This window comes from Sciurus vulgaris (assembly GCF_902686455.1).
Source record: "Sciurus vulgaris genome assembly, chromosome: 7".
Classification (NCBI taxonomy): Eukaryota; Metazoa; Chordata; class Mammalia; order Rodentia; family Sciuridae; genus Sciurus; species Sciurus vulgaris.
In genome coordinates, this window is record NC_136467.1 from 97,221,048 (window position 1) to 97,244,714 (window position 23,667).

Consider the following 23,667-nt stretch of genomic DNA (forward strand, 5'->3'; position numbering starts at 1 on the left):
AGCCATAATAGGCAACTTTATAGGAGATAGTTAAATTTATTGGTCACCTAGCATTGCAGCACATGCTTGCAAATGGGTGAGATATTCTTTTGGAGTGATAATTCATTCTAAAATTGGTTATGCTAATGGTTGAGCACCTCTGGGAATATACCACACCCTAAATCGTACTTTTTTAAATCTGTAAATTTTGTGATATGTGAGCTTTCCTCAATACAATTATAAAGTTAAAAAAATGAAATTATGGAAAATTCCTCAGTACACACTATGATGTAATATTTTGTGTAGCCATGATGAAATTATTATGTGTGCGATAGGTCCTGTAGAAATTTTAGTGTAGAACAGAGTGTATCTGTCCTTGCAGAAAAAGAATCTTATAAAGTGGTGCTCATCATTTTCTCTCATGATTGTACCGTCACATTCTTTGTCAGTTTCTGCAGTGAGGAAAGTTACCAGCACCACTGATGGAAATGTTCCTGGCTCAAATTCTAAGCAGCTCTGAAACCTCATTGATTTGAAGAACTTATAAAAATAGTCTCACGTATTCAATCCTCTAATTTTCTTGTTCTATTTCCCCAGGAAGGATGATTATTTGCTTTTAAATTTCAATATTTTGCCCTCAGCCCCACAAGACTTGCAGAATTCCCTGCTCGGTTTCTTTAATTCTCATCTGCCACTTGTACATTCAAAATTCTCCAAGAGGAAATGTCAGGAGCAACATTTTTTGTTCCTCTTCCCTCTGGTGTGTTGGTCCTTCAAATTCTTGTTTCCTTAGCACTTCTCCATTGCCTGAAAATAGATTTCTGTCTAAATCCTACTCTGTATAGTTATTTTCATAAGAGGTTCAGTCTCCAACAAGTTACTGTCATTAGAAAAAGATACTATCGCTCTCTTCTCTCCCTTCCCCTTTTTCTTTATACTGAACTGTATCTGGTTTTTATTGACATTACATTGCAACAATGCCTAGCCCCACAGATGCCATATTGGGACTGTGGGAATTAGAATATGTAAACACCCTAGGTTGATAGATATTTTTAAATACGCAATTTTTTGGTAGACGGCTTGGAGAAAAAAAAAAACAAAACATGAATTAAATTTCAGGCTCTACTCCACTTCATCTGTGAGGTTTCCTGTTAGTACACAATGTGTAGATGGGGTGACCCTGTGCTTTGTTACATTGCATAAGTGACAAATAAATATTTGTTGAATCGGTGTATAAACTTTAATCTCACCTGTTTAATTAGACTGAATGCACTTTCTATATTAATTCTTTTTTGTTTCTCTTTTTTTGGTACCAGTGATTGAACTTGGGGCACTCAACCCCTGAGCCACATCCCCAGCCCTATTCTGTATTTTATTTTGAGACAGGGTCTCACTGAATTACTTAGCACCTTGGTTTTGCTGAGGCTGGCTTTGAATTCTCCTTCCTCCTACCTCAGTCTCTCGAGCCACTGGCATTACAGGCCTGCATCACTGTGCCCAGCTCTATTTTCATTCTTAATATAGACTATGTTCATACGAATCCCATAAATATTACAAAGTGAACACAATTTAATGAATATATCAAAATAAAATAAAATTGAAGTATCTTCACATTTTATAGACCAATACATGGTTATTTTATATTGTAATATTACCAATAAATTGCTAAAGCCCCTCATTTAGGATATTTATAGAATAACATGTGACTTGGCATCATACACAGTATGATACATCTAATTTGTTCATGTCCTACATAACAGTTAAACATCTGAAAGATTATATTTTAATATCTAAGTTCATCCTTATGTACTCAGTATCAGTACTCCCTACCAATTTCTCTCTTTTTCTTGACCTATTATTTTTCAAGGTCTCCAGAATTGGAATGATTTATGAGAAACTAATGAATACTTAATAGGCATTTAATAAATATTCATAGCATTGAATTTTCTACTTCGTTATTTCCCTCCTTTCTCCTTTAGAACCCACAGGTAATTCATCAAAGTCATTAATTCCTTCACCACAATATCACTCACATTCTTTCTACTTTTCTAGCCACTAGAAAACATAGAAAAATTACACCAGAACTATATTGTCTTATCAACCTTCAGTTGCTTCAATCAATTTAAAACTGGTACCAATGAAATTTGGTCATAGCATCAATAGATACACTAATAAAGGAATAAATAAAGTTTGAAGAATAATAAGTACACTGGTAAAGAAAAACTATAAGTCTGAGAAATATACAGAATACAGGTAAAGTGAATCCATCATAGAAGATCAATAAAGTGAATTCTGAGTATAATAATGGAGATATTGTGAAAATTAAATTAAAAGAGAAAAAGTTAATAAATATTCATAGTATTTTAATTATTGAAGGGTTTATCTTCTGCTACATTTGGGGGATAATTACAGCATAAAAACTAAGTCAATAAAATAAGTGAAATTGAATAACTAATATACAAAAGTATGAACATGCTACTTATAAAATTATTCTGATGCCAGAATAATTTGATTTCAGTGTGAGATCATCTGAATAGGTAGTCAGAGGTAATAGTAAGACATTGTACTGGGAATTGTTTTTACTGTGTTCTAAGCCATGCAGAATTTTTATTTTAACAAAAGCATGGGGGTTTCCTTGTTATGAATGAGTAACTGGTATTACACTATCATTGCTACATTAGCAAATAGTATATTGAAAGAAATATTTGGGAAAACAAAAAAATAATAATAGCATGTCCCATGTTAAATAAAAATGAATAATAAGCTGAGGTCTATAATCAAGATAAAAACAAATCAAATAAAAAACTCAAGGAAAATAGACATTAATTCCAATACCATTAATTTGCCTAAGGACTGAAAGAAAACACAAATTAAAAAACAGTGTGGAGACTCCTCAGAAAACTTGTAATGGACCCAACTTTTGACCCAGTTATCCCACTCCTTGATTATACCCAAAGGACTTAAATCAGCATACTACAGTAGCTCAGCCACACCAATGTTTATAGCAGTTCAGTTCAAAATAACTAGATTGTGGAACCAACCTAGATGCCCTTCAACAGATGAATGGGTAAAGAAACTGTAGCATATACACAATGGAATATTATTCAGCCATAAAGAAGAATAATATTAAGGTATTTGTAAATAAATGGATGGAATTGGAGAATATCATGCTAAGTGAAATAAGCCAATTCCAAAAAACCAAAGGCTGAATGTGTTCCCTGATAAGTGGAGAATCATATATAATGGGAGTAGGGGGTGTGGGGAGTGAGAGAAGAATGGAGGAACTTTAGATTTTGTAGAAGGAAATGAGGGGGGGCTATGAAAAATGGTGGAATGAAACAGACATCATTACCCTACGTACATGTATGATTACATGAATGGTATGAATCTACATCATGTACAACCATAGAAATGAAATGATGTACCCCATTTGTGTACAATGAATCAAAATGCCGTCTGTAAAAAACTTAAAAATAAAAAATAATGGAAAAAAATTAAAAAAATAATACAAAAATCAAGTGTAAAACCTTAGAAGATGGAAAGATCTCCCGTATTTCTGATTAGGCAGAATTAATACTGTTGAAATGACCTTACTACCAAAAGTACTATACAAGTTCAATGCAAATCCAATTAAAATTCCAATGATGGACCTCATAGAAATAGAGTGAGAAATCATAAAATTCATTTGGAAGAATAAGAGACCCAGAATAGTTAAAGTAATCCTTAGCAGGAAGAGCAAAGCAAGGGGTATCACAATACCAGACCATCAACTATAACACAGAGCAATAGTAACAAAAAATACATGGTATTGGCACCAAAATAAACAGGTAGACCAATGGTAAAAAATAGAGGACCCAGAGAAAAACCCACATAAATACAGTTTTCTCATATTAGAAAAAGGTGCCCAAAACATAAAATGGTGACCTTGCAAGCACAAGGCCCTGGGTTCAAATCCCCAGCATCGCAAATAAATAAATAAATAAATAAATTAATTAATTAATTAATTAATAAAATGGTGAAAAGATAGCCTATTCAATGGGTGGAAAAACTGGAAATTCAGATGCAACAAAATGAAACTAAACCTCTATCTCTCACCCTGCACAAAACTCAACTCAAAATGGATCAAGGACCTAGGAATTAGACCAGAGACCCTGCACCTAATAGAAGAAAAAGTAGGCCCAAATCTGCATCATATTGACTTAGGAACAGACTTCCTTAACATGACTCCCAAAGCACAAGAAATGAAAGAAGGAATCAATAATTGGGCTAGATTCAAACTAAAAAGTTTCTTCTCAGCAAAGGAAACAATCAACAATGTGAAGAGAGAGCCTACAGAGTGGGAGAAAATCTTTGCCCCACACACTCCAGATAGAGCACTAATCTCCAGACTCTATAAAGAACTTAGAAAGCTTTACACAGAGAATACAAATAACCCAGTCAATAAATGGGCTAAGGAAATGAGCAGACACTTCACAGAAGAAGATCTACAGGCAATCAACAGATACATGGGAACATGTTCAACATCTTTAGAAATAAGAGAAATGCAAATTAAAACTACACTAAGATTCCATCTCACCCCAATTAGAGTGTCTATTATCAAGAAGATAAGCAATAATAGGTGTTGGCGAGGATGTGGGGAAAAAGGTACACTCATACATTGCTGGTGGGGTTGCAAATTGGTGCAGCCACTCTGGAAAGCAGTATGGAGATTCCTTTAGAAAACTTGGAATGGAACCACCATTTGACCCAGCTATCCCACTCCTTGGCCTATACCCAAGGACTTAAAATCACCACACTACAGTGACTCAGCTACATCAATGTTTGTAGTAGCTGAATTCACAATAGCTAGATTGTGGAACCAGCCTAGATGTCCTGCAATAGATGAATGGATAAAGAAACAGTAGTATATATGCACAATGGAATATTATTCAGTCATAAAGAAGAATTAAAGTATGACATTTTCAGGTAAATGGATGGAGTTGGGGAATATCATGCTAAGTGAACTAAGCCAATCCCTAAAAACCAACAGCTGAATGATTTCTCTGATAAGTGGATGATGATACATAACAGGGGCTGGGGGAGGTAAGGGAAGAATGCAAGAAATATGGCTTATGTAGATGGACATGAGGGTTAGGAAGGGGGCAGGGGAAGGAAAGATTAAAGAATGAGACAAACAATATTATCCTACATACATGTATGAATATGCAAATGGTATGACTGTACCTCATGTACAACCAGAGAAATGATTGTTGTACTCCATTTTTGTACAGTTGATTTGTACAGTTAGTTTTTGAATCAAAATTAAAAAAAAATGAAGACATTTTATTTTCTGATGACATATTTTTTCCTAAAAGAATAAAAGTCTTATTTGTTCATTAAAAAAAAATCAAAATGACTGAACCAGAAAATAAAACAATGTTTCATGCAGTAAGTTGTTTACAGAAATCAAGTTGATTTTGAGCAAAACAGAAACATTTGTTTATTATGTGCTGTAGATGGGAAAGTGAAAGTATTGATTTGCAATTTTTAGCTTAAAGTTTTTGTGGGGTTTATAAATTTTTTTTTATTTTAAATTAAACATTTCCCTTTACCACAAATATACATAAACCTAGTATTTAAACTTTAAAATTTTGTTTTCCTCTCCTAAAACATCACAAATGTGAATTATTACAGTTTACTGTTTAAAAAATCTAGTTTAATCATAAAAAATGTTTTTAATTGTAGTATTATTATGAATGTTAGAATTTTCTTTTGAAATAGATCAGCAATAACCTAAAACTATGTGCATATTTAAGTAGATATTTTCCACTATTCATTAAGATCCTTGTTATTTATGAGGCTCAGGAGAAAGGAGAAAGTTTCAGCGTTCTAAATAAATACAAAGCTATCAAAGAGACACAAAGAAAGTGCCCTAAAATGCAAACAAGTCCATGATTACTCTATTGAAGTGCTTAGAATTCTGTTATTCAATTTCATTTACATATGGATTAAAAAATAAATATTAATTTATTCAACTTGGCTTTTGAAAAGTGGCAAGAAAAATTTCCATAGCCTTTAGCCTTTAAATTTGAATGAATTCAAAATTCTTATATCTCATGTTTTAATAGGCTGACAATTCTTCAATTCTCTCACATATTTACTTCTGGCAATCTTGTTCAGGATATATTACTTGGCCTCCAAAGAATTTCCCAAGGTAGTCTTTCTTACTTGGAATATTTAAATTCCATTTTGTAAGAAGTAAGTGAACCGCAAACCCAGAACCACTGAGCCTGAATACTGTAACTTTGGAGAACTCGAAGTCTGTGCTTCTTAGATAATTTTTAGTGGTAGAAAAACTTTTTCCTCGAGTTTAATCTGTTTAGTCAGATTTCTACGAGTTTCTTAAAAGTAAATGAATGGAAGCAAAACATACATAATTGATATGATAAATTACAATGTATGACTTCTAAGCACAAGAAACAATGGAAAATCACCTTCACTGGATCATAGAAAGATGCTGCATGTTATCATCAATCCAACAGGAAAAAGTACTCAGATAACTTCTATGGTTACTCAAGTACAGTCCTTATTTTTATTCAGCACAAATAATAAAAAAAATTCAGTTATTTCTAAACAATGTAAAATGGCAATGTAGTGTGCCATATTACAGAAAGAAGAAAATAATTCAAGGTACTGAGCAATATTACTAACATAATTTTTGCTCTTTTCATTTCCAACTTGTAATATCTCAAATTTCTAAACACAAGTTCAGTATGTTCTCATTTTTCCTACTTCCCTATTAATAGAAGAATATTTAACTCTATCTCTGGTACTTGATAGCTCTTTCTTTCACTCTTTAACAGAAATTTGATGTCAGAAGATTATCCATACCATATTAACAAGGATCTATATTAACATTCATTGCTATTGCACAAAATTTAGATAGAAGGACTTCCTGGCTATAGGTTATATTGTGTGTATATTTAAAATATTTCAAATTTAGAATTAAATACTAACAGGCAATTTTTATTGTAGTAATTAATACATACTGATTGTACAGAATAAGGAGATTCCTTTTAACATGTTTAAACCATGCATGTAACATACTTCTATGTGTACATTCACTTTCTGCCTCAGATCTTCTTTGAACAAAGGTGCTATTGTCAAAAAATTACTTGAATCATGGATTAAACTAAACACAACATAAGAGGACATTCTTTGAAGCTTGCAAGTGTGAGGGAATGTGTACTGCAATCTCCAGTAGACACACATATATGCTCTTAGAACATTCCAGTTATGCTGCTTCAGTCTCCCCAACCCAGCAGCTGCTGGGTAAACTGTGATGTTTACTTCTCTAAGTTTTCCTCATTGTTCTGTCTCAACTAAATCTTGTTACTCTCCTTTCTCTTTTGCTATTCTTAGTTTCTGTGTAGTACCAATTTCCTGCAACCCAAGGGGCTATCTTGAGCAATTCTTGTAATGCATGCCTCTGGAAGCATATTGCTTCAGATTGAGTATATTTATTTTGAGAGCAAATGTCATTAATTTGTATTACTTTTAGGATATTTTGATGAATTCAGTTTGGTATACAAAGATTTTGCACTTGCATTTAAAATAATTTTATTTTGACCCTGGAAAGATGTTATTTCATTGTCTTCTGCATTGTTTCAAATGAGAAGTCAGTGATATTCTCTTCTAAGTTTCATTGAGATTATTTGGTATATGAAAATATTTTTCACAAATCCATGTATTTTTGTTCATTATTTCTTCAAATACTTTTATCTGACCCTCCATCTCTCTGCCTCTTTGGAACTCCAGTTACTCATATTCTGACCCCTATTATTGTCTTGGAGGTAATTGAGTCTGTTTTCATTTTTTTCTCTCTCATTGTGGATATATTCTATTACTGTGCATTTAAGTTCATTGATCTGTTGCAGTGTGTTGTTAAAACAATATAGTTCAGGGATTATTATTATGTTTTATATTTTACAGTCCAGGTATTGTTTAGAAGTTCTTCCTTTTAAATAGTTGAATTTTGTCCATTGTTAAAATTTTTTTAAATTTGGATTCATTGTACATCATTTCTCTGGTTATACACGAAGTACAGTCACACCATTTGCATAATCATGCATGTATATAGGAAAATGATGTTTGTCTCATTCTATTAATTTTCCTTCACCCACCCTCTCCCCACCCCTCATTTTCCTCTATACAATCCATCCTTCCTCCCTTCTTGCTTCTCTCCCACCCCCCCATTATGTATCATCATCCACTTATCAGAGAAATCATTTGACTGTTGGGTTTTGGGATTGGCTTATTTGACTTAGCATGTTATTCCCCAATTTCATCCACTTACCTACAAATACTATAATTTTATTCTTCTTTGTGGCTGAATAATATTCCATTGTGCATATATACCACTGTTTCTTTATCCATTCATCTATTGCAGGACATCTAGGCTGGTTCCACAATCGAGCTATTGTGAATTCAGCTACTACAAACATTGATGTAGCTGAGTCACTGTAGTGTGGTGATTTTAAGTCCTTGGGTATAGGCCAGGGAATGGGATAGCTGGGTCAAATGGTGGTTCCATTCCAAGTTTTCTAAAGGAATCTCCATACTGCTTTCCAGAGTGGCTGCACCAATTTGCAACCCCACAAGCAATGTATGAGTGTACCTTTTTCCCCACATCCTCGCCAACACCTATTATTGCTTATATTCTTGATAATAGACACTCTAATTGGGGTGAGATGGAATCTTAGTGTAGTTTTAATTTGCATTTCTCTTATTTCTAAAGATGTTGAACATGTTCCCATGTATCTGTTGATTGCCTGTAGATCTTCTTCTGTGAAGTGTCTGCTCATTTCCTTAGCCCATTTATTGACTGGGTTATTTGTATTCTCTGTGTAAAGTTTTCTAAGTTCTTTATAGAGTCTGGAGATTAGTGCTCTATCTGGAGTGTGTGGGGCAAGGATTTTCTCCCACTCTGTAGGCTCTCTCTTCACATTGTTGATTGTTTCCTTTGCTGAGAAGAAACTTTTTAGTTTGAATCTAGCCCAATTATTGATTCCTTCTTTCATTTCTTGTGCTTTGGGAGTCATGTTAAGGAAGTCTGTTCCTAAGTCGATATGATGCAGATTTGGGCCTACTTTTTCTTCTATTAGGTGCAGGGTCTCTGGTCTAATTCCTAGGTCCTTGATCCATTTTGAGTTAAGTTTTGGGAATGAATCTAACGAAAGAGGTGAAAGACCTCTACAATGAGAACTACAGAACACTAAATAAATAAATTACCTTAGAAGATGAAAAGATCTCCCTTGTTTTTGGATAGTCAGAATTACTATTGTTCATATGGGCATACTACCAAAAGCACTATACAAATTCAATAGAATTCCAATTAAAATCCCAATGATGTTCCTCATAGAACTAGAGAAAGAAATCATGAAATTAATCTGGAAGAATAAGAGACTCAGAATAGCCAAAGCAATCCTGAGCAGGAAGAGTGAAACAGGGGGTATTGCAATACCAGATCTTCAACTCTACTACAAAGCAATAGTAACAAAAATGGCATGGTATCGGCACCAAAATAGACAGGGAGAACAATGGTATGGCCCAGAAATGCATTTTCACATTCTGACCAGTCTGCCGTAAAAATAATACATTAAAGAATATTATGTTAATTCTTTCTCTTGTTCTCTCCCTGTCTCTTTCAGATTTCTGGACCAGTTGAGAATTTTATTGGTTGTATAAAAGTTATAGAAATCAATAACCAGGGAACTTTCGTCCCATCCAAGGCAGTGAAAAAAAATCATGTTGAAAACTGCAGGTAAACTATCACTGGTGATATTTCAAATGACTTGTTTTATATTAACCCCACTAAAAGGTACAATTTCCAATTGAAATTTTCTGATCAGGACTGGAATGTATTTCCTTCCTTTTACTTTTTATTTACCCTTCTACCTTCTAGTCTCTTACAGACTATAGAATTTTTAACTATTTTTCAATGAAGATGGAGGACTTGTTTACAACAGGTGTACAACACTTTGTACAGAATATGATGCATCATATTGACCAACAAATGATTTGTGTGTTGTGGTTAGAAAATCTCTATCAGAGCTAGTTTTAAAAATGGTCATATCTACAGTATGTTGTTTAGAGTGATAAAATGTTACTTTTCTCTAAAATATTCCTCTCAAAAGTTGCCTTTGTGCTTCAATTTCCATTATTGGTGTCATATTCCTTTCAGACAATCTGCTTCTGGTAACAGAAATCTCCACAGGTGGTTGGAAGGTGGAGTAAACTAAAGAGCACATTTGAGAAAGAATCAGGCACTAATGCATTGGTATGAAGTAGATGGGATATAATTTTTCCCTGATAGTTAAGCACAAAAGGGTCATTTCTGGAACTTTGTGTTTGTTGGAAAGTGTTTACATAGGGCAGGTAATTATAAGGCTATGATAAATATGCCTATGTAAGTGTATTCAAATGAGCTTCTTCTATGTTAGGAGAGAATTATATTTATTCAAAAATAAAGGAATTTTATTTAAAAAAAGGATAATTCATTCCCCATTATTGAATGACAATTCATCTTTAAGCTAATATACTTAAAATTTATATGTGACCCGAATGATATAATGGTATACTGTTTTGTTTTTATCTGTTTTTTTTTTCTGTGAGTTTTTTTTAGTTTAAGTCATGTTATTAGTACATTATAGTTATACATAATAGTGACATTAATTTTGACATAATCATACATTCATGGATTTTTATTTATTACATTTCAGTTCCTGGTGACCCCTTTCTCTACCCTTTTCCCTCCCCCTATTCTCATTTCTCTACTCTACTGGTCTTCATTCTATTTATTTATTGCTTTTTAAAATCGGTGCTTCATAGATATATATAAAGGTGAAATTCACTGTAGTATATTTATATATGTACATAGCATAATTTGGTCAAATGCACTCCACAGTTCCTTTTACCAGTCTCTTCTCCCTCCCCCTCTATTCCCTTCCTCTCCTCACTGACCCACTGATCTACCTTCTGTTTTCATGGGAACTCCATTATTTTGCTCTAACTTCTGCGCATGAAAGAAAACATTTTCTTTTAATACATAGGTTCAGATTTTCTATATCTTCTTGAAGCAGCTTTGGTAGGTTTGGGGTTTCTAAGCATGTGCCCATTTATCCTAGCTATAAAAAATTGTTGACATGTAGTTTCCAAACAATTTTACAATAATTTTTATTTCCATAAAGTTTTTAATAATGGACTGTATTCATTTGATAGTGTTGCCAGATCAAACTACTGCAGACTGGATGGTTTAAACAACAAATTGCTTCCTCATAGATTTTGAGGATAGAAGTTCAAGATCGAGGTGTTGCCAGAGTTGCCTAGAGGGTTCTGGTCCCCTGTATTATCATTCTTCGGTTTGTGAATGGCCCTCTTCTTTCTTTGCCTTTGCATGGTCTTTCTTCTGTACATGTGCATCCGTGTCCTAAACTCCTCTTCTTGTAAAAAACAAGATGTGCTGAATCAGGGCAGATTAATAACCTCATTTAACCTAATAACACCTTTAAAAGCCCTCTCTCCAAATACAGTCACATTCAATGAAAACATAATAGTTTATACTGTACATTGGATGGATCCTGGCAATTTTAATATAATGAGGTACACATAAGTTTTTATGTTTTACCATTTGGTTTCCAATTTTTTTATTATTATTATTTAGCTTTCAAATTTTTTTACAGACTGCATTTTGATTCATTGTACACAAATGGGGTACATCATTTCGTTTCTATGGTTGTGCACAATGCAGATTCATACCATTCATGTAATCATACATGTACATAGAGCAATGATGTCTGCCTCGTTTCACCATTTTTCATACCCTCTCCTTCTCATTTTCTTCTACATATTCTAAAGTTCCCCCATCATTCTCTCATTCCCCACCGCCAGCCCCATTATATATCATTCTCCACTTATCAGGGAAAGCATTCAGCCTTTGGTTTTTTGGAATTGGCTTATTTCACTTAGCATGATATTCTCCAATTCCATCCATTTATTTGCAAATGCCATAATATTATTCTTCTTTATGGCTGAGTAGTATTCCATTGTGTACATATACCAGAGATTCTTATATATCTGTTATAAGATATATATAACATCTGTTGAAGGGCATCTAGGTTGAAGGGCATCTAGGTTGGTTCCATAATCTAGCTATTGTGAACTGAACTGCTATAAACATTGATGTGGCTGTGTTACTGTAGTTTGCTGATTTTAGGTCCTTTGGGTATAAACTGAGGAGTGGGATAACTGGGTCAAATGGTGGGTCCATTCCAAGTTTTCTTAGGATTCTCCATACTGCTTTCCAGAGTGGCTGCACCAATTTGCAACTCCACCAGCAATGTAAAAGTGTGCCTTTTTCCCCACATCCACACCAACATCTATTATTGTTTGTGTTCTTGATAAAAGCCATTTCTAATTGGAGTAAGATGAAATCTTAGAGTTGTTTTAATTTGCATTTCTCTAATTACTAGAGATGCTGAACACTCTTTCATATATTTATTAATTGCCTGTGTGTCTTCTTCTGTAAAGTGTCTGTCCAGGTCCTTGGCCCATTTATTGATTGGGTTCTTTGTATTTTTGGTGTAAAGTTTTGTAAGTTCTTTATAAATTTTGGAGATAAGTGCTCTATGTGAAGTGTGTGTGGAAAAGATTTCTTCCACTCTGTAGGCTTTCTCTTCACATTCTTGATTGTATCCTTTGCTGAGGAAAAGATTTTTAGCTTGAGTCCATCCCATTTATTGATTTTTGCTTTGGTTTCATGTGCTTTGGGAGTCGTAGTCAGGAAGTCTGATTGTAAGCCCACATGATGAAGGCCTATTTTGTCTTCTATTAGGTGCAGGGTGTCTGGTCTAATTCCTATGTCTTTGATCCATTTTGAGTTGAGTTTTGTGCAGGGTGAGAGTTAGAGGTTTAATTTAATTTTACTGCATATGGATTTCCAGTTTTGCCAGTACCATTTGTTTAACAGGCTATCATTTCTCCATTGTATGTTTTTGGCTCCTTTGTCTAGTATGAGGTGACTGTATTTATGTGGTTTTGAATATTACACCTCAAAGCCTTAGAAAAAGAAGAACAGATCAACACCAAAAATAGTAGAAGACAGGAAATAATTAAAATCAGAGCTGAAATCAATGAAATTGAAACAAGAGAAACAATTCAAAAAATTGACAAAACAAAAAGTTGGTTCTTTGAAAAAGTAAACAAAGTTGATAATCCCCTAGCCACACTAACAAAGAGAAGGAGAGAAAAAACTCAAATTACTAGAATTCATGATGAAAAAGAAAAGATCACGACAGACACCATTGAAATACATAACATAATAGGAAGCTACTTTGAAAATTTATACTCCAACAAAATAGAAAATATCAAAGACATCAACAAATTTTTAGAGACATATGATCCTCCCAAACTGAATCAGGAATACGTACACAATCTACACAGATCAATTTCAAGCACAGAAATAGAAGAAGCTATCAAAATCCTACCAACCAAGAAAAGCCCAGGATCAGATGGATTCTCAGCTGAATTCTTCAAGACCTTTAAAGAAGTAATGATACTCAATACTCCTCAGAGTATTTCAGGAAATAGAAAAGGAGGGAATCCTTCCAAATTCATTCTATGAGGCTACTATCACTCTTATACCAAAGCCAGACAAAGACATATCAAGGAGAGAAAACTTTTTAGACCAATATCCCTGATGAACATAGATGCAAAAATCTTTAACAAAATACTGGCAAATCACATACAAAAATTTATTAAAAAGATAGTGCAGCATGATCAAGTGGGGTTTATCCCAGGGATGCAAGTTTGGTTCAACATCCGGAAATCAATAAATGTAATTCACCACATCAATAGACTTAAAGTTACGAATGACATGATTATTTCAATTGATGCTGAGAAAGCATTTGATAAAATACAGCACCCCTTCATGCTTAAATCACTAGAAAAAATAGGAATAGTAGGACCATACCTCAACATTATAAAGGTTATCTATGCTAAGCCCACAGCCAACATCATTCTTAATGGAGAAAAACTGAAAGCATTTCCTCTAAAAACTGGAACAAGACAGGGAAGCCCTCTTTCACCACTTCTATTCAACATCATCCTTGAAACACTTGCTAGAGCAATTAGACAGATCAAAGAAATTAAAGGGATACAAATAGGAAAAGAAGAACTTAAGCTGTCTTATTTGCTGATGACATGATCCTATATCTAGAAGATCCAAAAAACTCCACTAGAAAACTTCTAGAACTAATAAATGAATTCAGCAAAGTAGCAGGATATAAAATCAATACACATAAGTCTAATGCATTTCTATTCATAAGTGATGAATCCTCTGAAAGAGAAATTAGGAAAACCACTCCATTCACAGTAGCATCAAAAAAATAAAAATAAAATACTTAGTAGTTAATCTAACAAAAGAGGTGAAAGACCTGTACAATGAAAACTACAGAACATTCAAGAAAGAAACTGAAGAAAACCTTAGAAGACGGAAATATCTCCCATGTTCTTGGATAGGCGGAATTAACATTGTCAAAATGGCCATTCTACCAAAGGCACTATACAAATTCAATGCAATTCCAATTAAAATCCCAATGAAATTCCTCATAGAAGTAGAGAAAGCAATCATGAACTTCATTTGGAAGAACAAGAGATCTTGAATAGCTAAACAATCCTGAATAGAAAAAGTGAAACAGGAGGTATCACAATACCAGACATTAAATTATACTACAGAGCAATTGTAACAAAAACAGCATGGTATTGGCATCAAATAGACAGGCAGACCAATGGTATAGAATAGAAGACACAGAGACAAAACCACATAAATACAGTCATCTCATACTAGACAAAGGAGTCAAAAACACACAATGGAGAAAAGATAGCCTGTTCAACAAATATTTTCCAATTTTTTTATAGAAAGCATGTTTATCTCTTTAAATTGATTTGCTATTACTATTCTCTAACATTTACTTAAGTCTGTTTCTTTGTTCCCTACTGTCTCTGTCAAATGCTATGATATATATTCATCTTGCATGACTGAAATTTTGCACCCATTGAACAGCAACACTTTACTTCTTCTTCCCTCTGGCCCCTGTCAATACCTCTCTACTGTTTCTATGAGCATGGTTATTTTTAGATTCTTGATATAAGTGGGGATATCACAGCATTTATTTTCTTATTTCTGGCTCATTTCACATGGCACAGCATCATCCAGATTCATCCAGGTTTTAGTATATGTCAGAGTTCCCTTCCTTTAAAAAAGAAAAAAAAAAGCTTAATAGTATTCCACTGTGTGCATAGATCACATTGTCCTCATCCATTTGTCTGTGCACACTTGGGTTGTTTCCACATTTTAATTATTGTGAATAATGTTGTTTTTGAACATAGATGTTCAAATATCTCTTCATGATCTTGCTTTATACTTTTGCAGTATACTATGGTGGAATTGCTCTATCTTATGGTAATTCTGTTTTTAATTATTTGAACAATAGCTACATTGCTTTCCACAGTAGCTTTGCCATTTTATATTCCCATCAGCAATGTACAAGTTTTCCAATCCTTTGTCCTTGTCAACTTGTAGTTAGCATTTCCCTATGGATTTGTAATATTAATCATCTTTTCACATATATGTTAGCTATCCATGAATCTTCTTTTGAGAAAGGTCTAGTCAAGTCCTAAGTGTATTTTTCAATAGGCTGTATTTTGTTAAATTTAAAGCATTCAGACTGGATAGTTATACCTTGTCAGATATATGATTAAATATTTTCTTCTATTTCATATGGTGTCTTTTTACTCTATTGATAATAAATTTTGCTGTGTATTTTTAAAAATTTCTACAAAGTACAGTTTGTTGACTTCATTCTTGTCATTGTTACCTCTAATGACTGGTGTCATATCCAAGAAATCACTGCCAAGTTCAATGTTGTGAAGTTTTTGTTCCATGTTTTCATCTAAAAGCTTTATGGTTTTAGGTCTTACACTTAGGTCTTTGATCTACATTGAGTTAAGAGATCCACTTCATTCTTTTGAAGTTTTCCCAACACCATTTATTTAAAGGACTGTTACTTCCCATTTAATAATCTTGGCACTCTTGTCAAAATCATACATGCAAACGTTTATTTCTGAGCTCTCTATTCTCTTCTATTGAACTACCTTGGCTTTATGCCATTATCAAAATATTTTAATTAGTAAAGCACTGCAGTATGTTTTGAAATCAGAAAGTATGAGACAAGCATCTTTATTTTTATTTTTCAAATTTGTTTTGACTCTTCAGTCTCTAGTGATTCTACATGGATTTGAGGATTCATTTTCTGTTTCTAGAAAAAATCATTTTTGTTTTGTTAGAAATTGCACTGAATCTGTAGATCACTTTGAGTAGGATTAATAACTTTAAAATATTAGATCTTCTAATCCATAAATGTGAGATGTGTTTCCACTTATTTACATCTTCTTCAATTTCTCATCAATATTCTGTAATTTTATTGTATAAAACTGTCATTTCTTTGGTTAATTTTTTCAGTATCTTATTTGTTTTTGTGCTATTGTACATGGAATATTTTTTACATTGCATTTACATACTATTTATTTGTAATGTACAGAAATGCAACTGATTTCAGTATTTTGTATTCTGCTACTTGGCTAATACTTCTAGCTTGTGTATGTATGTTTGTGTGTGAGAGAGAGAAAGGAGAGAGAGATAGTTGAGATTTCCTATACTTAAAATTACATTAAGTGAAAGAAATTATTTCACTTCTTCCTTTTTGATTTGTATGCCCTTTATTTCTTTGTCTTGACTAATTATTCTGACTAAAACTTCTAGTACTATGTTGAAGAAAAGTGGTGAAAGCATGTATTTTGCCTTAACAGAAAAGTTTTTATACTTCCACCACTGAGTATATGGTTTACCATATGTAGATTATATCATACTGTGATAATTTCCTTCCATTCCTCATTCATTGAGAGTTCTCATTATGAAAGAATGATGAATTTTACCAAATGCTAGATGGTGTGGGATTTTCTTCATTTCATCAAAACAGTGGATTACTTTGATCAACTTTTGTATATTGAAACATCCTCTCATTTGAGGAATAAATTGCATTTGATCATCCTCTATGATCTCTCAATATGCTGCTCAATTCAGTTTGCTAGAATTTTGTTGAGAATTTTTACATAAATTTTTATAAGGGATATTGGGGTTTATTTTCCTTACAGAATCTTTGTTCTGTTTTAGTTATCAAGATAATTCTAGTCTCATGAAATAAGTTTGGAAGCTTCAGTTTTTTGGAAATCTGTCAGAATTATTGGAAGTAGTTTTTGATTCTTGTTAAAAATAACTAATGAAACTATCAAGTCCAAGTCTCTTTTATAATTTTGTGTGTGTGTGTGTGTGTGCGTGTGTGTATTAGTTGTCAATGAACCTTTATTTCATTTATCTATATGTAGTGCTGAGAATTGAACCCAGTGCCTTACATATGCTAGGCAAGCACTCTATCACTGAGCTACAACCCCAGCCCCCAGGGCTATTTTCACTGGTATTTTTGGGAGATATTTGACTACTGACACAATTGCCTTGCCTTACTAGTTATATATCGTTTTATTCAGAGTTTCTACTTCTTCATGATTTAGTCTAGGTACGTTTTGTGTCTCGAGAATTTTGCCTATGTCTCCTAGGTTATCCATTTTGTTGGTTGGTATACCAATTTTTCATATACTATTTAATAACTTTATTTCTATAATATGCTGTATGTGAACCACATGTCCAGGCCTTTTTTAAAAATTTTTATTTATTTATTTATTTATTTTTTTATTTTGGAGACAAGGTCTTGCTAAGTTGCTGGGGTTGGTTTGGACTTGTGATTCTCCTATCTCAGCCTTCTGATCCACTGGGACTGCAGGTTTGTGCCACCCAGCCATGCTGTTGTGTATTCCTTATATGATTGTTAAGTCTAGTTGGTTCATTGTTTTAAGTCCTCTGTTTCCCTTCTTATTTTCTCTCTTTGTTGTTCTGCCCATTTTGGAGGGTGGTATGTCGTAGTCTCCAACCATTACTGCAGAATTGTCTGTTTCTCCTTTGAATTCTGTTTTTACTTCATATGCTTTGATGATCTGTCATTAGATCAGTTTGTAACCGTTTTATCTTCCTGATACATTGAAACTTTTATTAATATATAATGTCCTTATTTGTTTTCTATTCTCTTTGATTTGAAGTATATTCTGTCTTACTTTAAAATAGCAACTCCTGCTCCCTTTTGGTTACTATTTGTATAGAGTCACTTCTTCCATCTTTCATTTTAAATCTACTGGTGTATTTGGACCTAAAATGAATATTGCAGGGAGTATATAGATGAATCCAATGATTTTAACCATTTTGCAAATCTCTTACTTTTTTAATTCATTTTTATTGTAAACAAATGGGATACATCTTGTTTCTCTGTACATAAAGTAGAGGCATACCATTTTTGTAATCATACATTTACCTAGGGTAATAGTTTTTGATTCATTCTGTTATTTTTCCCCCTCCTCTCCCACCCCTCTTTTCCCTCTATACAGTCCCTCTTTTCCTCCATTCTTGCCCCCTCCCACCCCCCATTATGTGTCATCATCTGCTTATCAGTGAGATCATTCGTCCTTTAGTTTTTTGAGATTGGGTTATCTCACTTAGCAAGAGCGAATCTCTTACTTTTGACTGCAGATTAGTTTTAGTAATTTTAAGTTACTTATAAAGAGAAACTTGCTTCTGTTGTTTTTCTGTTTCTTATGTCTAATGGGGGTTTTTCCCCTGCTTTCCTGCATTACTGAGGTCTTCCATGTTCAGTTGATTCTTAGTGAAATATTTAAATTCCTTTCTGGTTTCCATTCCTTTATATTTCTTATATATTCTATAGCTTTTTTCTTTGATGTTACCAAAGAATTACATTGAACAATGTAAAGATACGATAATCTAAGATAATCTAACTTGAAATGATGCCATCTTAACATCAGTGTCAATTACATTAAAAAAAAAAATCTCTGCTCCTATTCCAGCTCTGTCCCCATACTTTTCAATAGTTTGATGTCACAAAATCACATATTGTGACAAAATCACATATACATATATATATATATATATATACATGTGTGTGTGTGTGTGTATTATGTGTCTTAACATAAGCCAGTAATAAACTAGTAAATTTTGAAATGTGTCAGGCTTTAAATTATGTAGAGAAAAAAATGTGTCATTATGAACCAAAACTTTATTATTCTCCTAAATCACATAAAAGATGAAAGTGCAGTTACCAATCAATGTTAAAATAGTAGGTGTTTTAATCATTTCCCACATATTTACACTTACTGAGAACTTGATTTCTTCATATGGCTTCCAGTTAATATTTTGTATCCTTTCATTTCACTTGCAGGATTTTCTTGTGCATTTTGTGCAGAGTGGATCCAATAGAAATAAACTCCCTTGGATTTTGTTTGTCTAGGAATTTCTTAATTTCTTTGCAATTCTTGAAGGAATATTTTGTTGGATACAGAGTTCTTAATTAACAGCTACATTTTTTTTCTTCTTTCAGCTCTTTGAATATATTGACCTATTTCTTTTTAGTCTCCAAACTTTCTGATGAGAAATTGACTCAGATTAATCAAAATAAGATTCAGTTTAATACCCAAACCTTCAACAGGAAACTTCAAATTCTTCAGAGGTTCCTGTGTTCCAAATGTACATCAGACAGTCTGCCAGTGTAATTGCTGTCTAGGTGGGGAATCAGATTCCTAGTGCTTCCTAGTCTACACATCCCTGTCTTTATTACCTCATATAGGATAAAATAAACCCATTATATGCTAACATAAATAACATGCAGTAGTATATTCTTTGAAAAACAACTTTACTAGAACTAAGAGATAAAAATGATAATTAGAATGAAATTGTTTTCTGTTTTTGGAAATATCTTTACCGACTGGTTTAATGAAGACATCTAGAATGTGTGCTTCTGCATTCAGTCATTCCAATAATTGTTTTGTTGAAGTAGTTGAAGAAATTCTGGCCTCACAACAGATATATCTTTGAAAAAGAAACATTTTAATAGGTGTTTTAGATCATTGGAAGTATTCTTTTTAGATATTACACTAAAATTTGATAAGTAGAAGATTATTAAAGATTTGTTGCAATGTAGAATATAAAACCTAATCAATGAGAACTTCATATCTGATAAACTAAAATCTATTGTTCTATACTGAATTTTGAATTTATTTTTACCAATACACAATTTTGTGCTATCAATATATTGGTTCCCTTGACTTATTCAGCAATTTTGTGCTATCAATATATTGGTTTCCTTGACTTATTCAGGTAAATGTCAACATATGTCAATACAAAATATCAAATAATGGTATTTTTTGATATTCCCCAAAATCTCATTAGAAAAGTATTTAAGTATTATAAAGCTTTCAAGTTCCCAATGGTAGATAAAAGTTTTACAGAATTCTAATATTGCTTGGAAATTCAATCTATTATTGGCAACAAAGAGTGTTAGTTGTTTTACTTGAAGAGACAGACTTATTTTGTTTTTGAGAAAATGTCTGTCTAATACCTAAAATTGCATAATGGTATTTTGAATAGTAGTTGTTCTTACAGTTTAAATTGTGTTCCATGAAAGAAACAGTAGGTTAATCTCACAACAAATAATCATCAAGTGCTTCTCCATGAGGCAATGATCATACTGCTTCATGCAGGAGAAATATTTTATGCATATTTCCCTTTTCATCACAGGCACTATTAAAAGGCATATGATTCATAAGTTATGATTGAACAAAATGAATCATTTTACCAATTTTTCAAGCACATTCTATTTTTTCCCTCATTGCCACATTCTTAAGGAGAAGTAGTATTTTTAACTAAATGAGAATAGTATACTTACTAGTACAATTAAGTACTGTTAATTTTATTCAAACTAAATCATTCATAGTTTTATCCACCATTACCCTTCTACCATCAGTACAAGTGCAAACATAGTGAAAAAGTCAAAAAACTCTTAAAATTATTATTAGAAATATTTTATCCTCACAAACCATATGGAAGGTTGTAGTGGTCCCCAGACTATATTATGAGAATTGTTGTTCTCTACTAGTTTGTCTGATGACTATTTACCTGATTATTATAGAAAAGCACATTGGCACAGACGGTGTCTTCGTGCTGATAGACTAAGTGCAAAGCAGAATTTTATCACAGAGAATGTAGTCTACCATTTGATATTAATTGTAGAATTAAGATTTTTCTAAAGAGAAGACAAAACTGTTAACACTAGATCTAATCATATACACATAAAGAAAAGTAAATATCCCCCAAATTTCTAGATCTCTGACTTGATGCTCATTGATGCATTTTTAAAAATTTTACTGGGAAACTTACATTTTTAGCTACTATTTTCTAGTTTCTTGCCTCCTTTTTTTCCCCCCAAGAGCCTTATACTGGTGATATAAGAAATTCCAGAAACAACTTTCAGCACTGCATTGGCAAAGAAAATGATCCATCTATTGTAGCATTTTTGTTAATAAATAATAATTTTGTTGTTCTACATAACAAATCTATTTACCTTGGATTAATCCTTTTATCCTATCTCTATTTTAATACCCATATAATTTTACCTCATCTGTGTTTTTAATTACATGATGGAATATAACTCATACACAGGAACTTTATCATCATGTATTGGCTTATTTCTGGTGCCCAAAAAGTGAAAAATTGTTTTTTTCCTCCATGCAAAATAGTTATTACTGAAGTCTCACATCAAAAACAGTTAAATCAGTTTTTCCACCTTTAGATTTTAGTCCTCAGATGAGAGTTAATGACTCTTTGAATACTTTGTTAGAAAGAGTAGAACATTGGAACATCAGATGGCAGAGATATGAAATTATAGTTTGATAATTATTTTAAAGAGTGATAAAATTGGTGGAATACTTACAAGTCAATGAAAAGAATGAGATGCAACTCTATGTATCCATACAGATAGATCTTAAAACATACCGTTCAGTAAAAGAAGAAAAAAAGGTTGCTATAAACAGCATTCTATTTATGTACATTTTAAAACCAGTTTACATCCAATCATCTTACTCATTATTACCCACCCTCAAATTTCTCCATATATTAGTAAATACTCTGTATTACTTGTTACTTTACACTGTCATTCCCTTTTGATTGTCAAAATTCTTTAGGGAGTGTATTGTAATAGTGGAAAGAAGTATTCAAATAGGAGGAAATGGTTCAGAAACAAAAGGAAGAAAGAAACCCAGATCACTTTCTACTTTTAACCTTTTCCTTTTCACAAATTATTTCAATAGGTCATTCCATCCTTAAACTGTAAATTATTTGCTTTTCAGAGGAATTAAGCTATAAAGTATACGATGTGTTGTTTTAAATTTGTGACAAAAGTAGATGCCCTACTTTTAAGTATTTTTTCTAAATGTTTTATTAATAAAATACTAATAAGTGAGGTTTTAACTCCCTAGTTAATACATCAACATAATTTTCTTCTTAAAATATTATCTACTATTATTTTATTGTAGATAATATAGACTTTTGAAAATAATTTAAACATGACTTGATTATTTGGAAATAGTAATCTCCCATCGATCATTTTATATATTTAGATAATTATAATAAAATAAAATCTAAAATGAACTTATTGAGGAACATTAGGCAAATTAGAATTTTTCTAAGTATTTTAGCCATTCAGATACTTCTATATATGTGCTATGAACACTGATATATTTTGGTGATTATTTATTAAGAGTTTAAGATCAGATGATAGAAAAGATCTGAAATTGCAGTTTGATAATTATTTGATATTTGTACATTTGTAACTCATGAGGACAGGACTTTTAACCTGAATTTATCCCATATGTAGGAACTATCTTTATAATGTTTGCCTTAACATGCATACCTTTGGTAACTGGCAATTTATTGGGTTTTTTTTTTCTTTTCTTTTCTTTGTTCTTTTGAGATATACAAGACATAGTGTATTTTGACATATTATACATCCATGAAGTATAATTATTCTAATTAGAATCCCATTTTTGTGGTGGTACATCATGTGGAGTTTCACTGGCTGTGTATCCACATATGAAAACAGGAAAGTTATGTCTGATTCACTCTACCTGACAGTTATTGTGATGCTTTTCAGTGAGCTAAATTGTGCCATGATTTGTTGAATTCCATGATGAGGACAGTAGTATGGGTGATCTGCCTCTAGAAAATGTTGTTAATATTTACAAGGAAGTCCAATAACAAACCATTCATTGCAGTAACAGCCCCAATGTAAATGAATGAAGTAATAAATAATTCCATTTTAGAAATCTTCATATTTAAGGTCTATATTTTAGCAAAAGTGGGTTGGAAATTCAGTGGATTAATATATATGTGTATGATATCTGTTATTCCTTCATTTCTCTCATTGTATTTGCTCCCTTTTACATTTCTGTTATATTTTTCTATAAGTTAATTCTTTACGACTTATATTGTATGTGTTTTTAATTTGCTCCAAAGCTTTTAAGAAATATTCTATCATCTTTGTAATATTTCTTAAATCCTACCACCTAATTTATACCTTTGATATTTATTTTAGATATGCAGATTTACATTGAAGACACATTAAATTTGAAAAAGATAATGAG

The 23,667-nt window shown here is 32.5% G+C and overlaps 1 protein-coding gene across 1 annotated transcript in view; it reads left to right on the top strand.

The window, feature by feature from the left end:
* The window catches only part of EYS (eyes shut homolog), a gene marked incomplete at its 5' end in the record, with an annotated part of 1,696,555 nt that overhangs the window by 1,162,648 nt on the left and 510,240 nt on the right, over positions 1 to 23,667 (top strand). The window contains 1 exon segment of the mRNA XM_079147376.1: positions 9,669 to 9,781. Coding sequence (XP_079003502.1) covers positions 9,669 to 9,781 — 113 coding nt within the window.